The sequence below is a fragment of the Megalops cyprinoides genome, chromosome 2 (assembly GCF_013368585.1).
Source record: "Megalops cyprinoides isolate fMegCyp1 chromosome 2, fMegCyp1.pri, whole genome shotgun sequence".
In the NCBI taxonomy this organism is placed as follows: domain Eukaryota; kingdom Metazoa; phylum Chordata; class Actinopteri; order Elopiformes; family Megalopidae; genus Megalops; species Megalops cyprinoides.
In genome coordinates, this window is record NC_050584.1 from 65,872,943 (window position 1) to 65,894,533 (window position 21,591).

General features: G+C 44.2%; 3 protein-coding genes across 3 annotated transcripts in view; all 3 read right to left on the minus strand.

Moving 5' to 3' along the window:
- Positions 1 to 4,523, minus strand: part of LOC118773609 — a gene marked incomplete at its 3' end in the record, with an annotated part of 47,044 nt that extends 42,521 nt beyond the window's left edge. The window contains exons 1-2 of the mRNA XM_036522622.1: positions 4,198 to 4,523; positions 3,667 to 3,868 (exon numbers count right to left, since the gene is read on the minus strand). Of these exons, the coding sequence (XP_036378515.1) occupies positions 3,667 to 3,868; positions 4,198 to 4,523 (528 nt within the window). The remainder of the gene's footprint in view (positions 1 to 3,666; positions 3,869 to 4,197) is intronic.
- Positions 1 to 21,591, minus strand: part of LOC118773258 (NACHT, LRR and PYD domains-containing protein 12-like) — a 104,503-nt gene that overhangs the window by 46,959 nt on the left and 35,953 nt on the right. The window lies entirely within an intron of this gene.
- LOC118773618 overlaps positions 9,302 to 21,591 on the minus strand; it is a 34,616-nt gene continuing 22,326 nt past the window's right edge. The window contains 4 exon segments of the mRNA XM_036522634.1: positions 9,302 to 9,537; positions 10,273 to 11,043; positions 15,055 to 15,750; positions 18,051 to 18,761. Of these exon segments, the coding sequence (XP_036378527.1) occupies positions 9,302 to 9,537; positions 10,273 to 11,043; positions 15,055 to 15,750; positions 18,051 to 18,761 (2,414 nt within the window).

Below are 21,591 nucleotides of genomic sequence, written 5' to 3' on the forward strand. Positions count from 1 at the left end.
CGTGCACACATACCAATCATAGGACAAAACATTGCTAAATTTGGCTGAATTATAAAAGCCAGAAGTAGTAACTACTAAATGGAGAGCCTTTTGGGAGCCGAAAGAGCCGGCTCTTATTGCTGAGCTGAGCCAAATGATCCTGCTCACTAAAAAGAGCCGGCTCTTATTGCTGAGCTGAGCCAAATGATCCTGCTCACTAAAAAGAGCCGGAATTCCCATCACTCCAGCTGAGGGTGTTTTTTTTTCTGTTGAAAAAGTTCAACTTCTCAGAAAAAAAAACACCCTACGTCAAGCGCTTTTTTGACAGCTGACCAATCACAAGCGGAGTAGTGACACCTGTCGTTTCCCATAACAACCACCAAAAATGGAGAAGGTAGCGGTGGAGAGGTGTGCTAGTTTCTGAGCACAGTGAACTGTACAACATGACAGTTAAACTGCATCATAACATTCATCATAAAGAGGCCGTTTGTGTTTTTCGTGGACAAAACGCGTTACGTGGTTTTGTAATAAACTTATGCGTTTCGTAGCACAAAAGGCATTCTGTCTACGAAAAAAGTCTGTTACATTCGGCGCCACATGGAAATTAACGTCTAACTAATTTCCACCTTTGCCCTCTTATGATGACAAATTTTTAAAAATATCTTCTTCTCACCAATTTATCCATTTTAAAATGTGAAAAGTTAATTGTGCCTAAACTGTCATTTTGGACAAGACTAAAATCTTTTCTGTATTCATAACTTTTATGTTTGATAATGTGTTATTACCTTTCTCTGTACTTTTTAAAGGGCTTCTATGTCAGATATCTGCCCAAATCTGGATTCTATATTCAGGTCTTCTTGAATCCCTCTAATACCTTCCAGACTGTTAGCTTCAACTCCCAATCATCAGCTAAAGGATACAGAATTGAGAATTCTGTGCCGTGCCTCATTAATTCCCACAAGTCAGAAAGAGAAGAACCAGATCAGAGGACCAGAGGCCAAGCAGGTGACCAGACTGGGCATGAGGGCAAATTTATTTTCATAGACAGGTGTGCTCCCCCCACCCCTCACCCCCATCACAGACAGCTCCCATGGGGATGGAGAAGTCCCTGCTACAGGTGGCACACCTGGTTAGTCCGTTCTAAAGTAGTCTGACAAATTTTTGTATATGCTCTTATTCCTTTTTGGGTTGTCTGTTGTATACTAAATCTAATGTTGGTTGAGGTCAGTCTATCACAGAGAGAGGGACATGGCTAATTAATCTTAGGAACCTTATAACTACACCCTTTACTTGCATACTGATAGCTGGCATTACCTTATATTTTCTAATGATCAAAATATGCAAAAGCATGGTAAATTGTCACAGCTCTAGGACGCCATTACCATCGGCTAACTGAAATTGTTTTGGATAGCTGGATAGCTACTGTCACCCACCTATTTCCAACAAAATATTGGCTCACTCAAAGGTTGTGTACTCCTTATATTCTTATATTCTTTTATTCTTTGCCAGAAAATGCTTTTGACATGCAAAAATGCAGCACAAAAGTTCAGCACACATTCCAAATGAGTAAAGAATTAAATTCAAATAATTACATTACATTACATCACATTATTTAGCAAACGCTCTTACCTAGAGTGGCTGCCAAATAGGTGCATCACTATGCTAAGAGGAGCATAATATCAAAATGAAACCACGTTCAGATGTATGAGTCCTCTTTTGGCTGCCAATATCACATCTCAAGCTCAATGTTCCACAATTCATCATTTCATAACAATCTCAGTGATGTACGTTATTCATCTCGCAGCCTCAACCAGTAGAGAAAATAGTAATATTTCTTCTCAGTCTGTAGCCATCCTTTACATTTAACTGCTGTTTTCCTCTTCTGTCTGAATACACACAAGTATAATTGATATGAACACACCATGTAGATGTGGTGGGAATTTCTGGCCAGACCAGAGTGACATGTCTGCACAGAGCCTTCTGCTTTATAGAGGGTATATGGAGAGAGGACACACAGGTCAGGGTTGAGGTAAATGAAGTTTCTCTGAAGCCAGTTTTATATTAAAAATTCGCATCTCTCCATGAGTTCTACCAAAATAACCAAAGTAACTCAATACCTGCCTCTAACACTGTTAGTAGTACCAGTCAAGTCTGTAGTTAGGTGGTTAATTACAGTAGCAGTTCTCCCATTGAGACTGTACAAGCTGGAGATTTCTCTCTACCTTGTCTTTGCTTTGCCCTTCTATCATTATATCTCAAAGCCATTTGTCTGAGCACAAACATTTAACCCCATATTTTCTATTGTCTCATATTGTCTCAAACTTTCCAAACTGTGTGATGAATTCCTGTGATCACTTCTCTCTCTTTCCAAAATTCAGCTTCAGTTTTACATTTTCCTTTCAGATCCACATCAGTAGGAAAGTGCAAAACATAAAAATATTTTTGATGATTTGTAACAAATCAAACAAACAGGATACAACTGGATTTCTTATTGGAATCTTACTTTTAAAAAAACAAAGCCTCTCATAAAAAGATACAGTAGCACTGCTCAGTATTTGCCTGTCGTTTCCGTTATCTTTCTGTGGTCAGACTCAGTCATACAGATGAGAGGTTAAATGCAGGGGACTTCCTGCCAAAATGAAACTATTTCACTGAGCTGCCAAACCACAACGTTCTGCAAAGAAACTGCAAAACATTTTCTCACTAAAGCAATGTTCACTGATGCTGTCACTGCTTCACTAAATCTGATTCCCAAACCTGTGCATCTCCACCCCCCTCACAGCCCCTCTTCTCAAACAGGTGCAAAGACACCTCTTTTCATAGGTCACGTTTCTACTTAAAAAAAGACTAAATTAGGCTGAATGTGGAATGAATGAAAGTAGAAATCAGATTAAAAGGCTGACAGTATTCTGGCCACTGGCCTCTGCATTACCCTCTCTGCATCACCCTGTCTGCTTCCTGTTTAGGTTACCCCACTGTGGTCAGGTAGACGTGCTTGCAAACATGTTGACAGTGTTTTTCAAGACCAAACAAGTTTCACTTGGCCATCATACAGTTTCAGGCCCCACAGTGAAGCAGGAGACAAATGCTGTCAGGATATACTCATCCACCTGATGCTATCTGAGATCTATGCCATCTATCTGAGACACAAGTCCAGAGCATAGAGAGAGGTAAAATAAAGGGACCCTGGCCAACCTCCCCACCCTTCCAAACTGCAGAACAAAGCCAATTTGTTCCACTGATGTGGACTCATGGTCATTGCTGGCAAATGATGTAGCTGCTTTCCATTGCTGTCAGGGCTCAGGCAAGGACTCAGTCGCAGACCACAGGTGCGTCGGTTTCCTTGCAGATTTAATGAAAGTGCAAGCAAGATTGTAAACAGTTCACAAGCAGGGCCAAAACCAGAGAGGCAGTCTGAGGGTACATCCAGGTACAGGTAAACCGGAACAGGCAGGGTCGAACACCGGGCAGGCAGAGATATCGGGCGAACAGGGCAGAGCGGCAGGCAGCAATCAGGTCGAAAAACGGGCAGGTCGAAAACGGAAAGGGCTAGAACACAAGGAAAACAAAAGCACATGGACAGGGAAAAACAAAAACACCACAGCTAGGGGGCGGGAGCACTGACAGCACCCCAACCCCCCCCCACGAACGCCCCATCATCACAGCGGGTGAACCAGGGTGCCAAACCTTAAGCAGACGGCGCACGGTGTAAGCCTCCGCTCCGTCGATCAGGCGAAGCGGCGGAGGAGCCTGGGGAGCAGGGCAGAGATGGCTGCGGACGATGGGCTTGATCTTGGAGATGTGGAAGGTAGGATGGATGCGCCGGAGGGAGAGCGGGAGCTTGAGCCGAACCGCTGCGGGGCCGATCGCCTTGGCAATCGGAAAGTGGCTGATAAAGCGAGGAGCCAGCTTACGGGAGGGGAGGGGACGCCGACCTCCTCCTCCTGGGCTGGGAACAGGGGCGGCTGGTAGCCCACACAGCACTGGAAGGGGGACAGACCCGTGGATGCAGAGGGTAGGGAGTTTATAACATACTCCACCCAGGGAAGGTGCTGGCTCCACGCTGCGGGCTCCTGGGATGTCAGGCATCGCAGCACCGTCTCCAGTTGTTGATTCGCCCGCTCGGTCTGACCGTTGGACTGGGGGTGGAAGCTGGACGACAGACTGACAGTGGTGCCCAGTAGCCTGCAAAAAGCCTTCCAGAAATGAGAGGTGAACTGGGGACCCCAGTAGGACATGACGTCGGTGGGCAAACCGTGCAGACGGAACACATGGTTAACAAGTAACTGGGCTGTCTTGTTGGCGGAGGGCAGTTTCGGCAGCGGAATAAAGTGAATAGCTTTGGAAAAGCGGTCTACGACAGTGAGGATGGTGGTGTTACCATCAGACGGGGACAGACCGGTGACAAAGTCGAGGGCGATGTGAGACCAGGGTCGTCTGGGAACGGGCATGGGTTGCAGCAGGCTAGCGGGTGGTTGGGTGGTAGTTTTGTTCTGGGCACAGACCGAGCAGGTGGCTACGAAGCTCCGGATGTCCTTCGCCATGGTGGGCCACCAGAATCGTTGACCGATGAACGCCGTGGTGCGACGAGCACCGGGATGGCAGGCGAGTCTGCATGAGTGCCCCCACTGCAGGACCTGGGGACGAGCAGACCGGGGAACAAAGAGACGGTTAGGGGGACAGGCCCGGAGTGCGGTGCGGACGGTGGTCTCGATGTCCCAGTGCGCCGCCCTGACGATACATCGGGCGGGCAGGATGGTGCTGGGCTCCTCGGTCTCCTCGGCAGGGGCGAACTGACGGGAAAGAGCGGCTGGCTTACGGTTCTTGGTACAGTAAGACAGGGTGAAGTCGAATCAGGAGAAAAACAGGGACCAGCGGGGTGGTCGAGGGTTCAGGCACTTTGTTGACCTGATGTATTCCAGATTCTTGTGATCGGTCCACACCAGGAACGGCAGCATCATCATAATCATCATCATAAATCGCATGCATTTATGACTCTCTGAGTGAAAGAATTCCTCCTTCTGTCAGTGTGCAATTAACGTCTAACTAATTTCCACCTTTGCCCTCTTGTTATGATGCCAAATTCGCTGATGTTAAATATCTTCTCACCAATTTATCCATTTTAAAATGTGAAAACCTAAGTTTACGTGCCAAGACTTTCATTTTGGACATGACTAAAATCTTTTCTGTATTCATAACTTTTATGCTTGATAGCTGTGTTATTATCCATCTCTGTACTTTTTAAGGGCTTCTGTGTCAGATATCTGCCCAAATCTGGATTCTATATTCAATTCTTCTTGAATCACATTAAAACCTTTAAATCTGCTAGTTTCACATCCCAGTCATTGGGAATAAAAAATTCCAAACATACCTGGCTGAAACAAAACCTCTCTCCCTGGTCCCAGTCTTCCCAGCATGCAGCAGCTCTCTGTAAAAGCACTGCGGTCTGTAACACTCACAGACAATCCCACAAAATGGAGTCTCTTCAGTTAGAGTCTGTGTTCTTAATGCAAATGGAGGAAGAGAAACTGAAAGTGTTTGTGACCCATGTTTCATTGAGTGTGCCTTTTTTCTTTGTAGTGTTCTACTTTTATGCATGTTCACTCACTTCACTCACTTGTTGTGAGTGAATATTAGGCATCTAAAAACCTTTGAGCAGGACAGTCAAAAACTGAAGTTGCAGCCACCTCCCTTTGAAGGAGCATATGATTACCATTATCAATAAATTCAATCATTGAAGGATGAAGGCTGGACAGAAGGCTGATGCTTCATTCCCCCCCTTTGCAATAACTAACCCTAACTGTGACCCTAACCCTTCTGTGTCAGGACCTCCGCCTACGTCTCAGTATCGTGCCGTTTTTTTCCCGCTGGTTGTTTGTTAGCCTGCTCTGTCTCTGCCTGTAACTGTCTTTGCCTGCTCCAGACTTCTCTTTTGCCTGCTGTTTTTGGATGTTGCCTGTTATCCATTGGCTTTTTGGTTATTGACTTGGACTGTGTTTCTGACTGATTTTGCTTGTGATTTTTGGACTTGTCATTAAAGAATTGCTTTTTTGCCTGGGTCCTTTCCCCGCAAATTCTGACATTCTCCAAGCCATTAAGACACCTGAGCTGGGTCCCTCCGCTGACCTGAGATGCCCCTCTGCAGGTACACATGACTGAGTAGTACACAGCACTCTGAGTGCTCCCCCACCTACAGGGTAAGAACACACACACTCACCTGCCCCTCTATTGCCCACCCTGTCTGTCTGAGGGAATGGTGGAGAAGGTCACTGGCCTGCTCCAGACCATAATGGCTGACCAGCAGGGCGACTCTGGTGGGAATCTGCCCAGCAGATGGCTGAGTGTGTTCGCAGTGAGTGCAGTGGTGACCGCGCTGCAGGATGTCCCACAGATGAGTGCTGCCAGAGACCAGGCAGCACAGGCAGTGCAGGTCCAATACTGCTGGCCCACTACAGCCAGCATGGTGGTGGCGCTGCACAGGGACCTGCTCAGACAGATGGGCTCCCCTGACTCTCTGAGGAGGGCCCTGAGTGTGAGAAACAAGGACATGGCCAGTGCTGTCAGCACCTTCTTCAGCTCTCAATGCCTCTCTAAACACCGGCCCAACAGTACTGCTGGAAGAGGAGGAAGAAAACATAACACCAAAGACAGAGCGTGTCGAACGCCGGGCTCATGTGATGGAGATGGAGCGATACCAGCACCATGGTTCTGAGATAGTGAGCCCCCTGCTGGATGTTGTTGAGAAAGACGACCTCCAGCTGCATGGATCAACTGGGAAACACCACACAGGATCTTCCAGAACCTGAGAGCACCTCGCAGGATGGTGTGGAAGCTCTGAAACTCCAGCTGGTTGTAGAGCAACTGGGAAACACCACACAGGATCTTCCAGAACCTGAGAGCACCTCGCAGGATGGTGTGGAAGCTCTGAAACTCCAGCTGGATGTGGAGCAACTGGGAAACACCACACAGGATGTTCCAGAACCTGAGAGCACCTCGCAGGATGGTGTGGAAGCTCTGAAACTCCAGCTGGATGTGGAGCAACTGGGAAACACCACACAGGATCTTCCAGAACCTGAGAGCACCTCGCAGGATGGTGTGGAAACTCTGAAACTCCAGCTGGAAGCTCCACAGCTGCTCAGTCCTCAGATGGATGTTGCAGAAGTTGGTAACACACTGCTTTCAGCATCAGTAGCTCTGTGCTCCCTGCTCCTGCACTGTATGAATTAAAGTCCAGCAAAATCCAACATTCAAACAGCCCACTAACTCCCATAAAGGCCTGTTATTGTAAGGCCTGGTTAAATAGTTGGCACATGAACTATTGATTTACTACAGTGAGGTACATGCATTTGCTTTTTGCTATAGCTGGCTACATAGGTACCATTGCTTCAATGAGTAGGTAATTTTTAAAAAAATAAATTGGGAAACACTGATTTTTCTAGTCACAGTATTCACTCAATGATGTCTGGTTTCCACTTCACAATTTAAGTAATAAATGGTCATCAACAGTCAGTTTGATTCAGGTCAGTATCTAAATTTGTTTATATACTTTATAATAGAGGAAGGATGGATCCAATAAGCTCAAGAACAGCAGACTTAACATGTAAAAATATACTATTCCATTCTTGTTTGTTATAACATATTCCTCAGAAATTATGAACAACATGTAAAACTTATTGGACTGTGAACAATTTAATTGTGATGTGTGTGGTGGTGGATAAGCATATAGGAACTAGGTCATGTCAAATACTGACACGTTTTTTTGGATGAGTTTTCTGCAAGTAAACCTGGCACATCATATGCATGGCTTCCAGCAGAGAAAGTCAGGGCTGAGTTTAGAAAGTGTGTCATCGTGGTTTAGTTCAACACTTCAGGATTCCACAGCGCCACCTAGCTGTGATTGTAGCTGTGGGGCAATAATGATAAACTTCCACAGGAGACAGCAGCGTTTGCATAGTGGCACAATGGCAACCAGGGAGCCCACTATTACTGCCATATATGTGAGGAAATTGAGGGATTGTGTGTTTCCATCAGCAGGTAGAGGTAAGCAAACCTTCTAAAAAGTGAAGTAAATGCAGACTAGCTTGTTGGTGTAGAGGAATCTATGTACTTAGCTTAATCTTTCCCAACCAATATCAGCCATTTTTTTTTTTTCGATTCATGCAAATCATGGAAGCTAATATGCATTCTGTGGCTATCCACTGAGATGCATTTTTGTGTCCACTGTTGTTCCACAGTTACAGGGTTTCAGTGTTGTGTCCAGTGTATGAACATTATTGATAATTAGTAGCCACTCTGCATTTTTCATTTACTTTTATTGAAAAATACTTTTATTCTTAAACACTGAATTTATTTAAATTGTTGTTAGATGCAGATTGAATATACTTCAATAAAACAGTTGCGTAAAAAATGGCTCAAAATATTTTCTTTGAATTTGAGAAATACATGTATTTTTCACATCTATCTAATTGCTGAGACTGTTGAATGAAGTGCACGTTGCTATCTTAACTGGGACTTTAAAGAAGAAAGCAATTACTGCATTTTTCTTTTAACTTTGTAGTTCTTGAATAGCATATGGCTTGCTTGTCTCTGATCTCAGATTTGCGGAATATGAGGATATGTTCTTCCTGACGAACAGTTGCTAGGTTGCTGAATATGGTTAGGTAACATGCCTGTACAAAAAAATGTCGGACAACTCAGTAAAAGCAGACCCTTATGTAGCTGACAAATCACTGATCAGAACTAAACCATGTGATCTATGAGGTCAAAAAACCCATTAATTCTCTAAATTTCCCTTCTGATGACAGAAAAAGGAGGCACTGTGACACAGTTTACAAATCCAGTGTTTCACTTAAACTATTAATACACAGTTTGTTTTATTTTTTATCATTTTCACAGTATCACAGTATGAATCTGGCTTGGAGGTGAATGAGAGCTCACTCTGCCTGCTGCTCCTGAGGGAAACTGTGTTGCTATCTGAGCTCTTCAGTTACTCAGTCTGGGGACTTTTTTCTCAGGAAGCATAAATATAGAGCTCTTAGATCTCGTAGACATTTGAGGGAGTTTGTAAGATGCTTGTGGTGGTTTCTGGGATGTCCTTTCTGGGCTCCTGTAGATTTTCCCTTCATCACAGGCTTTTTTCAGGGCTGATGTTGAGCCACTTCATACTGATGACTACAGACTGGAATGGTGCTTAACGCTGGGAGCGCCTCATTTCCAAATCCACAAATGAAAGCTTCAGTTCATGTTGTTTTTACGTTTTTGTATTCTACAGGTTATGTAGTAGTTATACAAACTACCACATGGTGGCAGTGGAAAGCAGCGTTTAGTCCATGTCACCCTCCAGAGTGTCAGCATCACTGTCCTCTTCCAGTTTCATCAGGTCAGACATCTCTGTCTCACTCAGTACAGAGCTCCCTGTTCCATATCCAGATGATGCTGAGCTCTCTGGCTGAGTCTTTCTCAGCCACCATGACACCTTCTCTCTGACCGATTTATGAGCCAATTCTTCATCCCACACAGAGCTGCCTGCTTCAGAGGGGGCTGGAGTCCTGCTACTCACTGTAACACAAGAACAGCAACAACAAGCCCTGTTACAATGCAAGTTATAATATATTGCATTCACAGAGACACTATGCAAATATATTCCCTAACAAATTGGCAAATAATATCCCTGAGACAATGAGTCATTGTGTAGGAGGGCCTCTCTGTTCATTCATTGTACATTCATGGTTTTGAGTATTTACAACACTCCGTTTTCTCAGATTTTATATTACATTAAGTGTGCTTCAGCCTATGTTCAGCACAGTACTGTATTCACAGATTTCCCCACAGGGATCTTAAGCTGCTCTGCAAACACAAGGATCTCACCTGTACACTGATGCCTGCTACAGTGTACTACAGTGTACAGCCTACAGTGTATTTCTAATATATGCTAACCATCTTCACTCAGATTAGGAAGTGTATGTTAAATGTGTTTTCTCATAATTGTTGTTTAATTATTGCTTTTCTCAGTGGAGCTACAGTCCCATCATTTTCACACAAAGGAAGGAGTATAAGACATACAGTAAATTAGATTAGTGACATATAGGTAAACCTTCACAACTGTTAACTGTACATCAAACAAACCAGTTACAATTGAAATAATTGTTCACAGTTAACAATTAATAAGTTAAAATCTTTGTTTTAATGTTTAATGAGTACAAAGTGAGGAAGGGGTGATCAAGCTGTTCCTGTCCGGCTGAATTGTAAATGTTGTGAAATGTGATCTATAGAAAGATAAAGACCCAAACTCACTAGTGGGGGGATGACGCTCCATGCTGCCCCTCCTCTTCCTGACTGGCAGAGTGGATCCCTCTGTCTCTGAGCGGACCACCACCTTCGACATCCTCTCTATCAGCTCCTCCTCTCTTCTGCTCCATTCCTCTTCAAGATTCTTTCTCAAGCTTAATTCACTTCCTTCTCTGTCCAATATGGTGAAGTGACTGCCCCTGTTTCTGGCTACCATCTCCTCTATCTTCTCCAGCAGCTCTGTGACCTGAGTGCCATCAGCCCTGTTCTTATTGTTGAGAACATGATACCTGCTCCCACATTTCTCTACAAGCCACTGGAGGGCCTTCCCTTCAGCCTCAATGTGCTGCTCAATGGTTGTGTCTCCCAGCCAGTCTCCCCAGGTGAACAGCACTATAGTGTGTCTCCAGACTCTCTCACTGAGAAGCTCCAGGTGTTCCTCCACTGATCTCCTGTGTGTTTCTGTGAGTGAAGAGCTCACATTAATAACCAGGAAGAGAGCGGAGGGTCCTGGGGGACACAGAGACACACTGCGCACAATCTCCTGTTTATCCAGCTCTGGAGTTTTCTTCACAGAATTATTCCTCCTCCAGCTTGGTGTGTCGATCACAGTGATCTGCCTCCCAGCTACTTCAGCCTGTCTTTTCACACACTGTGCAGTTCTTATTTCAGACTCAAACTCCTCTCTGCCCAGGATGGTGTTTCCTGCTGAACTCTTCCCAGCATGTCTCCACCCCAGCAGCACAATCCTCAGCTCTGAGAGACGGTGTTCCCCTTCTGTAAGAGAGAAAGAAATAAAATAAATCACAATTTATTATTTCTCATCATCTGTGAAAAAAACAGTCAGCTGTAAGATGAGCTGCTCTGTGTAAGTGTGGAGCGGCGTAGAATAGTAGTGTGGTCATGGAGGGTAATGATACCCTTCACATGCAGTGCAGATCTTGTCTTCCCATATGCTGTTGCTTTGGCTGAATTTTAAGTGTAGTTTGTATGGTTTATATGTAGAGCTGGCATTTTTCAGCTTTATCTGCAAATAACTGAAAAAATGCCATTGAAATCTATTTAATGCAATGTTTAATTTTTAATAATTGAAAAGAACTCTAAACTGGCGATAATGTGTTACAGTATTCAAAACACATAAAATTTCAACTCTGAAATGCAAAGATCTTTTACCTCCATAGGAGAGTGAAGAACACTGCAGTATCTTCCCTGACAGGGGGTTAATAATCAACACTAATTGTAAAATATGAAAGACATATTTATTTCAATAAATATGAAATATGGTTCGAACACCAAGTGTTAATTAACATTGTTAATGATTTCAATGACAGTAGGGGCTGTATTCAACCTGGAGTTAAAAAAATCTAAACTAACTGTGGTCAATCCCCAATCAGACGTAATGAAACAAAAAATGTAGAAAATAGCTCTCAATAAATAGTTAATCCAACAAACAGTGGGCAAAATGCTGAAACATAGACAGCCAAGCACAATATTAATACAGTTCCAGTTAGACAGGCCTCCCAACAAGAATGATAAACTGGCTGCAGCAGACTATTAAGGAAGAATCAAGTGTGAGTTATAAAATGGCTAAACATCATCCATTTTACAATGGGTATTCAGCTATATGATTGATGGCTGATCCCATGCATATATTCCCCACTTGTTGCTATCAAGGTGATGGATTCCTTGTCCCTCTATAGCACTGGGTCATTCCGGCACACTGTGAGGGAGGTCTGTTTCCCAGTCAGCTGTCAATTCTGCTGTCTGTGAGTTCACATTAACTGCATCCACAGCACCATGTAGTCAACAATGTCATCAATGCCACCATCAGGAGATCCATTCAATCAAACTACAGGTAGAATGCAATATCAGCTGTACTATAGGAACAGCATACATTTTAGAAAATGGAGAACCTCTATGTGCAGCAAACTTCCTCCATTTAAGCTGACAAACAGCAGAAGCTCTGAATATAAGCCTCAATAACACCAGGATTATAACAGAAAGTAGAGAATTGTATAATAATCCATTCCTAATGTTGCTCAGGCACAACTTAAAATAGTCTAGTGTATATTACCTTGATAATGGCAGCATGGTATGACAAATGGTTAAAACACTGAAATTCATGTGTGAAAGAGAAAATAAACACACCTTGGAAAAGTGCCCTGAGAGTCTTCCTGTGTTTCTGCACCTTCATCAGCCTCTGTTTCGCTCTTTCTTCCACTGCCCTCCTCTTCTCTTTCACCTCCTGTAAGAGCATTCTGTCCATTTCATAGTGACAGCCACCATGTCCTGCCACCATCTCCTCTACCTTCTCCAGCAGCTCTGTGACCTGAGTGCCATCAGCCCTGTTCTCATTGTTGAGAACATGATACCTGTTCCCACATTTCTCTACAAGCCACTGGAGGGCCTTCCCTTCAGCCTCAATGCGCTGCTCAATGGTTGTGTCTCCCAGCCAATCTCCGTAGGTGAACAGCACTATAGTGTGTCTCCAGACTCTCTCACTGAGAAGCTCCAGGTGTTCCTCCACTGATCTTCTGTATGTCTCTGTGAATGATGAGCTCACATTAACGACCAGGAAGAGAGCGTAGGGTCCTGGGGGACACAGAGACACACTGCGCACAATCTCCTGTTTATCCAGCTCTGGAGTTTTCTTCACAGAATTATTCCTCCTCCAGCCTGGTGTGTCGATCACAGTGAGCTGCCTCCCAGCTACTTCACCCTGTCTCTTCACACACTGTGCAGTTCTTATTCCAGACTCAAACTCCTCTCTGCCCAGGATGGTGTTTCCTGCCGAACTCTTCCCAGCATGTCTCCCTCCAAGCAGCACAATCCTCGACTCTGAGAGATGATGTTCCTTCACTTTTAGAGAGAAACAACAGAGTCCATATTAGGAATGCTAACATACAATTATTTCAGTAAATGATCAATACGCTAGTGTTTATATTGCTATGTATTAGCAATTGCATTCCTAATATTGACAGTAAAACAAGGTTTTACAAAGTTTTTGAGTCCTTAAGAATCAAAGCACTCAAAAACACGATTTATTCCTCATCAGGAGTGTTAAAACACATTCAGCTCTGAAATGAGCTGCTGTCTCTAAGGGTGGAATCATGTGGTACAGCAGTGAATTCATGATTAACAATTTGGAATTCAGCCAGGAGGGCTGTGCATTTATATCTATGAGAAAAGAGAACATTACCATAACAGTGGGCTGATTTTTCCTTTGAAATTTCTAAATTTTAAATGATCCACCCCGTGAATGATTTCATGATGTTTTTGGTACTGTGTGTATGTGATTCTGCTTTTGCTTGAGTGCCTCCAATGAGGACTGCTGTCCTGGTCTGCACCCTTTGCCTGCAGGATTCCTCCCTGGCTCCCTGCTGCCCTCTGCAGGACAGAGCTGTTACTGAGACAGGACAGGTCACTGGGTGCATATCACAAAATATTGACCTATTTACTTCACTTAAATAAATGTATCATGCTGTATAAATACAAGACCGTCAGTTTTTTTGAGAGGTAGGGTGTGCAGATGGAGAATTACACAGAGCTAACTAAATTGCGCCATAATTGTAGCAATAGTAGACGATGCCATAGCCCGCATACTTTACACCACCCTGGCTCATCTGGACACCAAGAGGGGATGTTAGACTGCTGTTTATTGACTATAACTCAGCGTTTAACACCATAGTCCCCCCCAGGCTGATCCCTAAACTGTGTGATCTTGGCCTGCACCCTTCGCTGTGCAGGTGGATCCTCAACTTTCTGATCGGCAGACCACAGGTGGTACAAGTGGGCCACCATGTGTCAACTCCCCTCATCCTCAATACCGGAGCCCCTCAAGGATGCGTGCTGAGCCCCCTGCTGTACTCCTTGTACACCAATGACTGTGTGGCCACTTCAGTCTTCAGCATCATAATCAAGTTTGCCGATGACACAGCAGTGGTGGGCCTCATCTCAAACAACGATGAGTCTGCCTACCGATCCAAGGTCAAACAGCTAGTGGATTGGAGTGAGCAGAACAACCTCTCGCTGAATGTTGGCAAAACCGAGGAGATGATAGTGGACTTTGGCAGAAAGCAGCAGAGGGACCTCCAACCTCTCAGCATAAAGAGGGCCCAGGTAGAGAGGGTGGACAATTTCAAATACCTGGCTGTTCACATCTCCCAGGACCTCTCCTGGTCCTGTCACATCAACACCCCGGTGAAGAAAGCCCGCCAGCGCCTCTACCATCTACGGAGACTCAGGCATTTCAAACTCCCACTCAAGGTGCTCAAGAACTTTTACACCTGCACTATAAAGAGCACCCTGAGTGGGAGCATCACCACCTGGATGGTGAGCGCCTCCAAGCGGGACCACCTGGCTCTCAGAAGGGTGGTTTGCTCAGCTGAGAGAACCATCAGGACCTCACACTCAGAGCTCTGATCAGAGTCTCTCAATAGAGGCTGATCTAAACACAGTGAGCATTTAGAGTGAACAGCAGGGCCTCCCTGGAGTGTCAGTGCTGTAACTGTGTAGGACACAGACACTCAGGGTTGATGCTCCTGGGACCAGAGTTTCTGTACCTCAGTATACAGCACAATGGAAACGCAGGAGAAAAGAACAACAGATATACTGTATGTGAAGAACAGCTATATGACTATCAACCTGTAGTACTCAGTAGTAACTTATACTTCATAATTAAAATGTGATCAGCATATTGAATGACAGTGTTTATAATATGCAAATATTTCACAATAAATAATTCAGAGTTAGTGTAACAGAGGACGAAGATACCTTTGAAACATGCACTGAGAGTCTTCCGCTGTTTTTGCACCTTCATCAGCCTCTGTTTCGCTCTTTCTTCCACTGCCCTCCTCTTCTCTTCCACCTCCTGTAAGAGCATTCTGTCCATTTCATAGTGACAGCCACCATGTCCTGCCACCATCTCCTCTATCTTCTCCAGCAGCTCTGTGACCTGAGTGCCATCAGCCCTCTTCTCATTGTTGAGAACATGATACCTGTTCCCACATTTCTCTACAAGCCACTGGAGGGCCTCCCCTTCAGTCTGAATGTGCTGCTCAATGGTTGTGTCTCCCAGCCAGTCTCCCCTGGTGAACAGCACTATAGTGTGTCTCCAAACTCTCTTACTGAGAAGCTCCAGGTGTTCCTCCACTGCTCTCCTGTGTGCTTCTGTGAATGATGAACTCACATCAACCACCAGAAAGAGAGCGTGCGGTCCTGGGGGACACAGAGACACACTGCGCACAATCTCCTGTTTATCCAGCTCTGTAGTATTCTTCAAAGAGAAATTCCTCCACCAGCCTGGTGTGTCGATCACAGTGAGCTGCCTCCCAGCTACTTCACCCTGTCTCTTCACACACTGTGCAGTTCTTATTCTAGACTCAAACTCCTCTCTGCCCAGGATGGTGTTTCCTGCTGAACTCTTCCCAGCATGTCTCCCCCCCAGCAGCACAATCCTCAGCTCTGAGAGACGATGTTTGTCCCCTGGTAGAAAGAAACAATATAATTTATTTAATTGTCATCATGAGTGTGATTCATACATATATATGTGTGTGTGTGTGTGTGTGTGTGTGTACACACACACACACACACAGAAATACACATACATTGACCATCACCAGCGTCCTTTTGTTGCTATGTAGCAAAGGAGACAGTTCGTCATCCAGTCCAACACAGAACATGTAACAAAGTGGCAAAGCTAGCTAGCAGTCAACAGTCTTTCTGTTAGGACTGGACTCTATACTGATGTACTAGAGATAGATTTTTTTGTGTTCCTATCAGATCTAGCAGTCACTGCAAATAAGGTTTTGTTTGTAAGGTTATGATGTACATTTAGACATTGTCTCTGGCCGCAAAATTGTTCTCAATTATTTGAGTGTAATTGAGTGTAAAAAAAATACAGATAATGTCATATAATTGTTGAATATATCATTTTAATTACCCAATGATGTTTATGTATCAGGCAAGCAGAATTTTTACATAAGAACATAAGAACATATTATGATGAGAACAAGCCATTCATCCCGACTAAGCTCGCCATTACAATTAAAGAGAATCCAGAGGGTCTCTGCCTCAACTACATGAGTTGGCAACCTATTCCATGTATTGATAACTCTTTGTGTAAAGTAATACTTCCTTATATCACACTAAAACTCACATTAAAAAAATTATTGTTGTTAACCTTATTGAGTCCGTTTAACTTTAAAAACCTCTAATAGATCACCCCTAAGTCTCCTCTTGGTAAGTCTAAATAGGTTAAGTAACTTGAGTCTTTCCACATAGCTTTTATATTTCATGCAAGGAACTAATTTAGTTGCCTTTGAACTTTTTCAAGAGCCTCAAAATCTTTCTTATATTGCGGTGCCCAGAACTGCGCACAATATTCCAAGTGAGGTCTGACTAAAGAATTGTATAATTTCAATATAACCTCCTTAGATTTATAATCAATACTTTTGGCTATATATCCCAGCATCCTGTTGGCCTTTTGACTGCTACAGCACACTGCCTAGATCCTGTTAAGTTTTGGTCAACTATTACTCTTAAGTCTTTTTCAAATTGGGCACATTCTAGTTTTTTAATTGTACACAGAGTGGCGAACGTAGCTAGCAGCAGTCTTCCTGTTAGGACTGCACTCCATGATGATGTACTAGACAGATTTTGTCAGTACTCCGCCTCCCTAGCTGTGGTGTTTTTGTTTTTTCCCTGTCCATGTGCTTTTGTTTGTTGTTTTTCCTTGTGTTCCAGCCCTGCCCCGCTCTCCGCCCTGTCTCCGCCCTCCTGATCATTTCCACCTGCCTGCCAGCACACCTGTTTCCAGTCCCCTCATCAGCCCAGCCCTGTTTCTACCCTGCTTGTTTCTGTCTTGTTTGCTAGTTCGTCACAGTGTGTTTTTTCGCCTGTTTCGGCCCCGCCGGTTTCTTCTCTGTCTGTGCGATTCCTGGTTTCCGACCGTGCCCGAGTCCCAACCAAGTTCCTGCCTGCCGCCTTGCCCAATCGCCTGATAGCCTGCCTGCCTGGTCCTCGACCCTGCTTGTCTTTGTACTACGACTTTGTTTACAATAAACAATAAACCTGCCTGGAACCCGAAGCTCCCGTGGTCCGCGACTGAGTCCTTGTCTGAGCCGTTACAGATTTTTTGTGCTCCTATCAGATCTAGCAGTCACTGCAAATAAGGTTTTGATTGTAAGGTTATAATGTACATGTAGACATTGTCTCTGGCCTGTAAAATTACCAATTATTTCAGTGCAATTGAGTGTAACAAAATCACAATCCTGAACTGCATTTTGATGCTAAATTAACAAATGCACAGCTGTGTGCGGTATTTTAACTGTCCCTTGGGCACCAACAGAAATGATTTTTGCAATTTTTTCAACAGAAAATAGAACAAACAAAATGAAATGAATGAACCCACTCCCTTTACTCTGTTATCTCTCTTAAAGCTGCTCATTGTCTGGACTCTTTCTCTCCTATTGAACCAAACAAACTCAGCAGAGTGCTTGCATCATATAAAAAATCAGCTTGTTCATTCAATCCGATATCAACCAATCTTTCTTACCAAAAGTGCAGGAGAAAATCACAACCTTATAGCTTTTGGCACTCCTAAACTCAAAACAATATTTTTGAGATCTTTCAATCAGGTTTGTAGATGTCACAGTGGTACAGAGACAGTTCTCATTAAAGCTTCTAACGATCAATAATGTAATAAAACTGGATGATATAATAACTTATTGCATAATTGCACAGTTATGAATGCAGATTAAGTATCAAAGACAAAATCAACCCACCCTTATAAAGCTCTCTGAGAGTCTTCTTCTGTTTCTGCAACTTCATCAGCCTCTGTTTTGCTCTTTCTTCCACTGCCCTCCTCTTCTCTTCCACCTCCTGTAAGAGCTTTCTGTCCATTTCATAGTGACGGCCACCATGTCCTGCCACCATCTCCTCTACCTTCTCCAGCAGCTCTGTGACCTGAGTGCCATCAGCCCTGTTCTCATTGTTGAGAACATGATACCTGTTCCCACATTTCTCTACAAGCCACTGGAGGGCCTTCCCTTCAGCCTCAATGCGCTGCTCAATGGTTGTGTCTCCCAGCCAGTCTCCCTTGGTGAAGAGCACTATAGTGTGTCTCCAGACTCTCTCACTGAAAAGTTCCAGGTGTTCCTCCACTGATCTTCTATGTCTTCCTGTGAATGATGTGCTCACATTAATGACCAGGAAGATAGCGTGGGGTCCTGGGGGACACAGAGACACACTGCGCACAATCTCCTGTTTATCCAACTCTGGAGTGCTCTCCACTGTATAATTTGTCCACCAGCCTGGTGTGTCGATCACAGTGAGCTGCCTCCCAGCTACTTCACCCTGTCTCTTCACACACTGTGAAGTTTTTCTTCCAGACTCAAATTCTTCTCTGCCCAGGATGGTGTTTCCTGCTGAACTCTTCCCAGCAAATCTCACCCCCAGCAGCACAATCCTCAGCTCTGAGAGACGGTGTTCCTTCACTATTAGAGAAAAAGAACGCAATTCACTCCTCAGCAGTGGTGTTAATATACATTATATACAATACAATATACTGCTCTGACAGCAGTCCAAGGATCAATACACCAGTGTTAGTATTGGAGTTAGTATTGTAGAGTATTACCAATATATTATTAATATGGAAAGTAATAAGGATTTAAGACATTTTTTTGTTGTCACAAAGAATCAAGACTCACTCTGAAGGGAGGTTACACCACCAGCTGCCATCTCTGTCCCTCTCTGTCTCTCTCTGTTCTCCTCTTGGCTCACAGACTCTTCTGTGTTCTCTGTAGTAATAATAATAATTAGCATGGTTGCCTCAGAAAAAATAATCATCATTCAATTCTGAAACGCATTTAATTTTTCATTTTTCTGAATTCCCCCCTCTATCCCCATGAGCTTGTAGTCTCCATCTGTACATTAAGCTCTCCTCACCGCTGGCATCCCCACACACCACAGGAGCAAACACTGAACTGAGGATCAGTGCATCTCCCTGAAGTCATCTGAGTGACTCACAGAGTCAGGGTGCAGAGAGTGGAGTGATGAGGGGACCCTGGCCAGCATAACCCTCCCTACCCCAGCGCAACGAGGCCAGTTACACTGTGCCACTGCAGAATCCCTGTTTGCTGAACGGTACGACTCAGACTCAAACCCAGGTCTGGGCTGTAGGACTGAACCTCTCAGAAGCTTCAGATCATTTTAAATGGAACTCATCTATGTGGAATTTGCAAAAGCGCAAAAACTATTGGTTAAAATATATGACTTTTTAAAAAAAACATTTTGAACTCTACATGTACAAATTCAGACTTGTGACTCCTTTTTTTGCAATCTGTATCTCAAGATCAGTGTTTCGTGTTTCATCACTCAAACCATGGAGTACTCCATACTACACAAAAGCTCTATTTTTATGCACATATTTAACAGTCGATATGATATAATTTATTCATCACTCATTCTCACTCTCTAAACAACAGAAATATTCCTAATCTGATTGTAGCTATCCATTGCATTTAACATACAGATATTTTCCTCTCTTCTTTGAATGCACAGGAGTATTAGGGATGTTTAAAAGTGATCACACCCTGCAGGTATTGTGGGAACTCTGCTTCTGCTTTAGAGAGGGTGTGGTGGGAAATGATTAATGTCCCCCCACATGTTCAACCAAAATAACTGTTAGTGGTACCATTTGCATCTGTAGTCTTCCATCTACAGCAACAGCATATCTCTCCCATTCATACTCTACATGCAGAGGGTCTGTTTCTGCAATGCGGGTTTAATAAGAAACCTGTAAGTGTGGCTGTTTAAATTAGCTTTCAGGTGGTTTCTACCTTCTGCCTCCTTGTAGATTCTGCATTTCATGCAGTTTGGAGGTAAACCGAGATCGCAGTGCCTTAGAGCTGTTTGACTGGTGTCTGTTTTCCTGGTTCATGGTGTTTACCGTCCTCTCTACTTGTACAAGCAGATAAGTTATTCTTCTCTTCCTGTCTATCAAGGAATGCTGAGGCTGAATTCAGTGAAGCACACCCCTCATGGGTTTATTTTGTTCTTCCATTATTAACTACAGTAGTTAACATTTTGAATGCAGCAATTAATGCTTTGAATGCAAACATTTAACAAACACAGAACGCACAGGTTTGATTCTTCCACAATTACATTGATTTAGCACAGACATAATTAATCTATAGACAGTATCATTTATTAATACTCAGCACTATCAGTAAATGAGTTATGTTATATAATGTATTATTAAAAATAACATTACATTTTGGATCTAATTCAGTATTTCTCAATCCTACTCCTGGAGCCCCCCTGTCCTACATATCTTCTATCTATCCTTACTCCAAACACACCTGATTGAAATTAGTGATTAAATCAGGTGTGCTCAGCTAGTCAAAAGTGCCACTGATGAGTTCAGTCAGGTAGATAGAGCAGTGTAGCGAAGGGCGAGAGCAGTCACCCCACCCAGCCTTGAACCCGGGTCTACAGGGTACCAACCATGCAACTTTGACCGCGACGCCAAAGAGCCAGGTTCGTTGGTATGGCAGTCAGAGCACATACTCAGCCGTAGTGACGGCACTCCGTCACACTGCCCTCCCCTTCGGGAAGCGCGCCCATGCGCTTCACACACCATGGCGTCCCTCACGCATTCTCGTGCCGTACTTCTCCCATCCCAGGGTGCCCCACTCACCAGTGCTTCACCCATCTCTGGGGTCCCTCACACCATGCTTCACCCATCTCTAGGGTCCTTCACACCGGGGTCAACCTAACCTGGGGGTCCCTCGTACAGCTCACACATCAGGCACGCTTCCGATGGCCTCGCAGCCAGCCATCCCACTCCTACCACCATTTGTAGCAAAGGGCGAGAGCAGTCACCCCACCCGGCCTTGAACCCGGGTCTACGGGGTACCAAACATGCGTCTTTGACCGCAACGCCAAAGAGCCAGGCTCGTTGGTATGGCAGTCAGAGCACATACTCAACCATAGTGACGGCACTCCGTCACAAGCAGGGAAAGATGGAAAACGTGCAGAGCAGGGGGGCCCCAGGATCAGGATTGAGAATCAGTGGTCTAATTAATTATGTATTTCTACAGCTTTTTATGCTGTTTGTTACAGTTTAGAGAGATACATAAAAAAAGAGAGTTTCTGCACCTACCTGGCTGAAACAGCGCCTCTCTCCCTGGTCCCAGTCTTCCCAGCAAGCAGCAGCTCTCTGTAAAAGGACTGCAGTCTGTAACACTCACAGACAATCCCACAAAATGGAGCCTCTTCTGGTAGAGTCTGTGTTCTTGATGCAGGGAGATGAAGTGGTGTTTG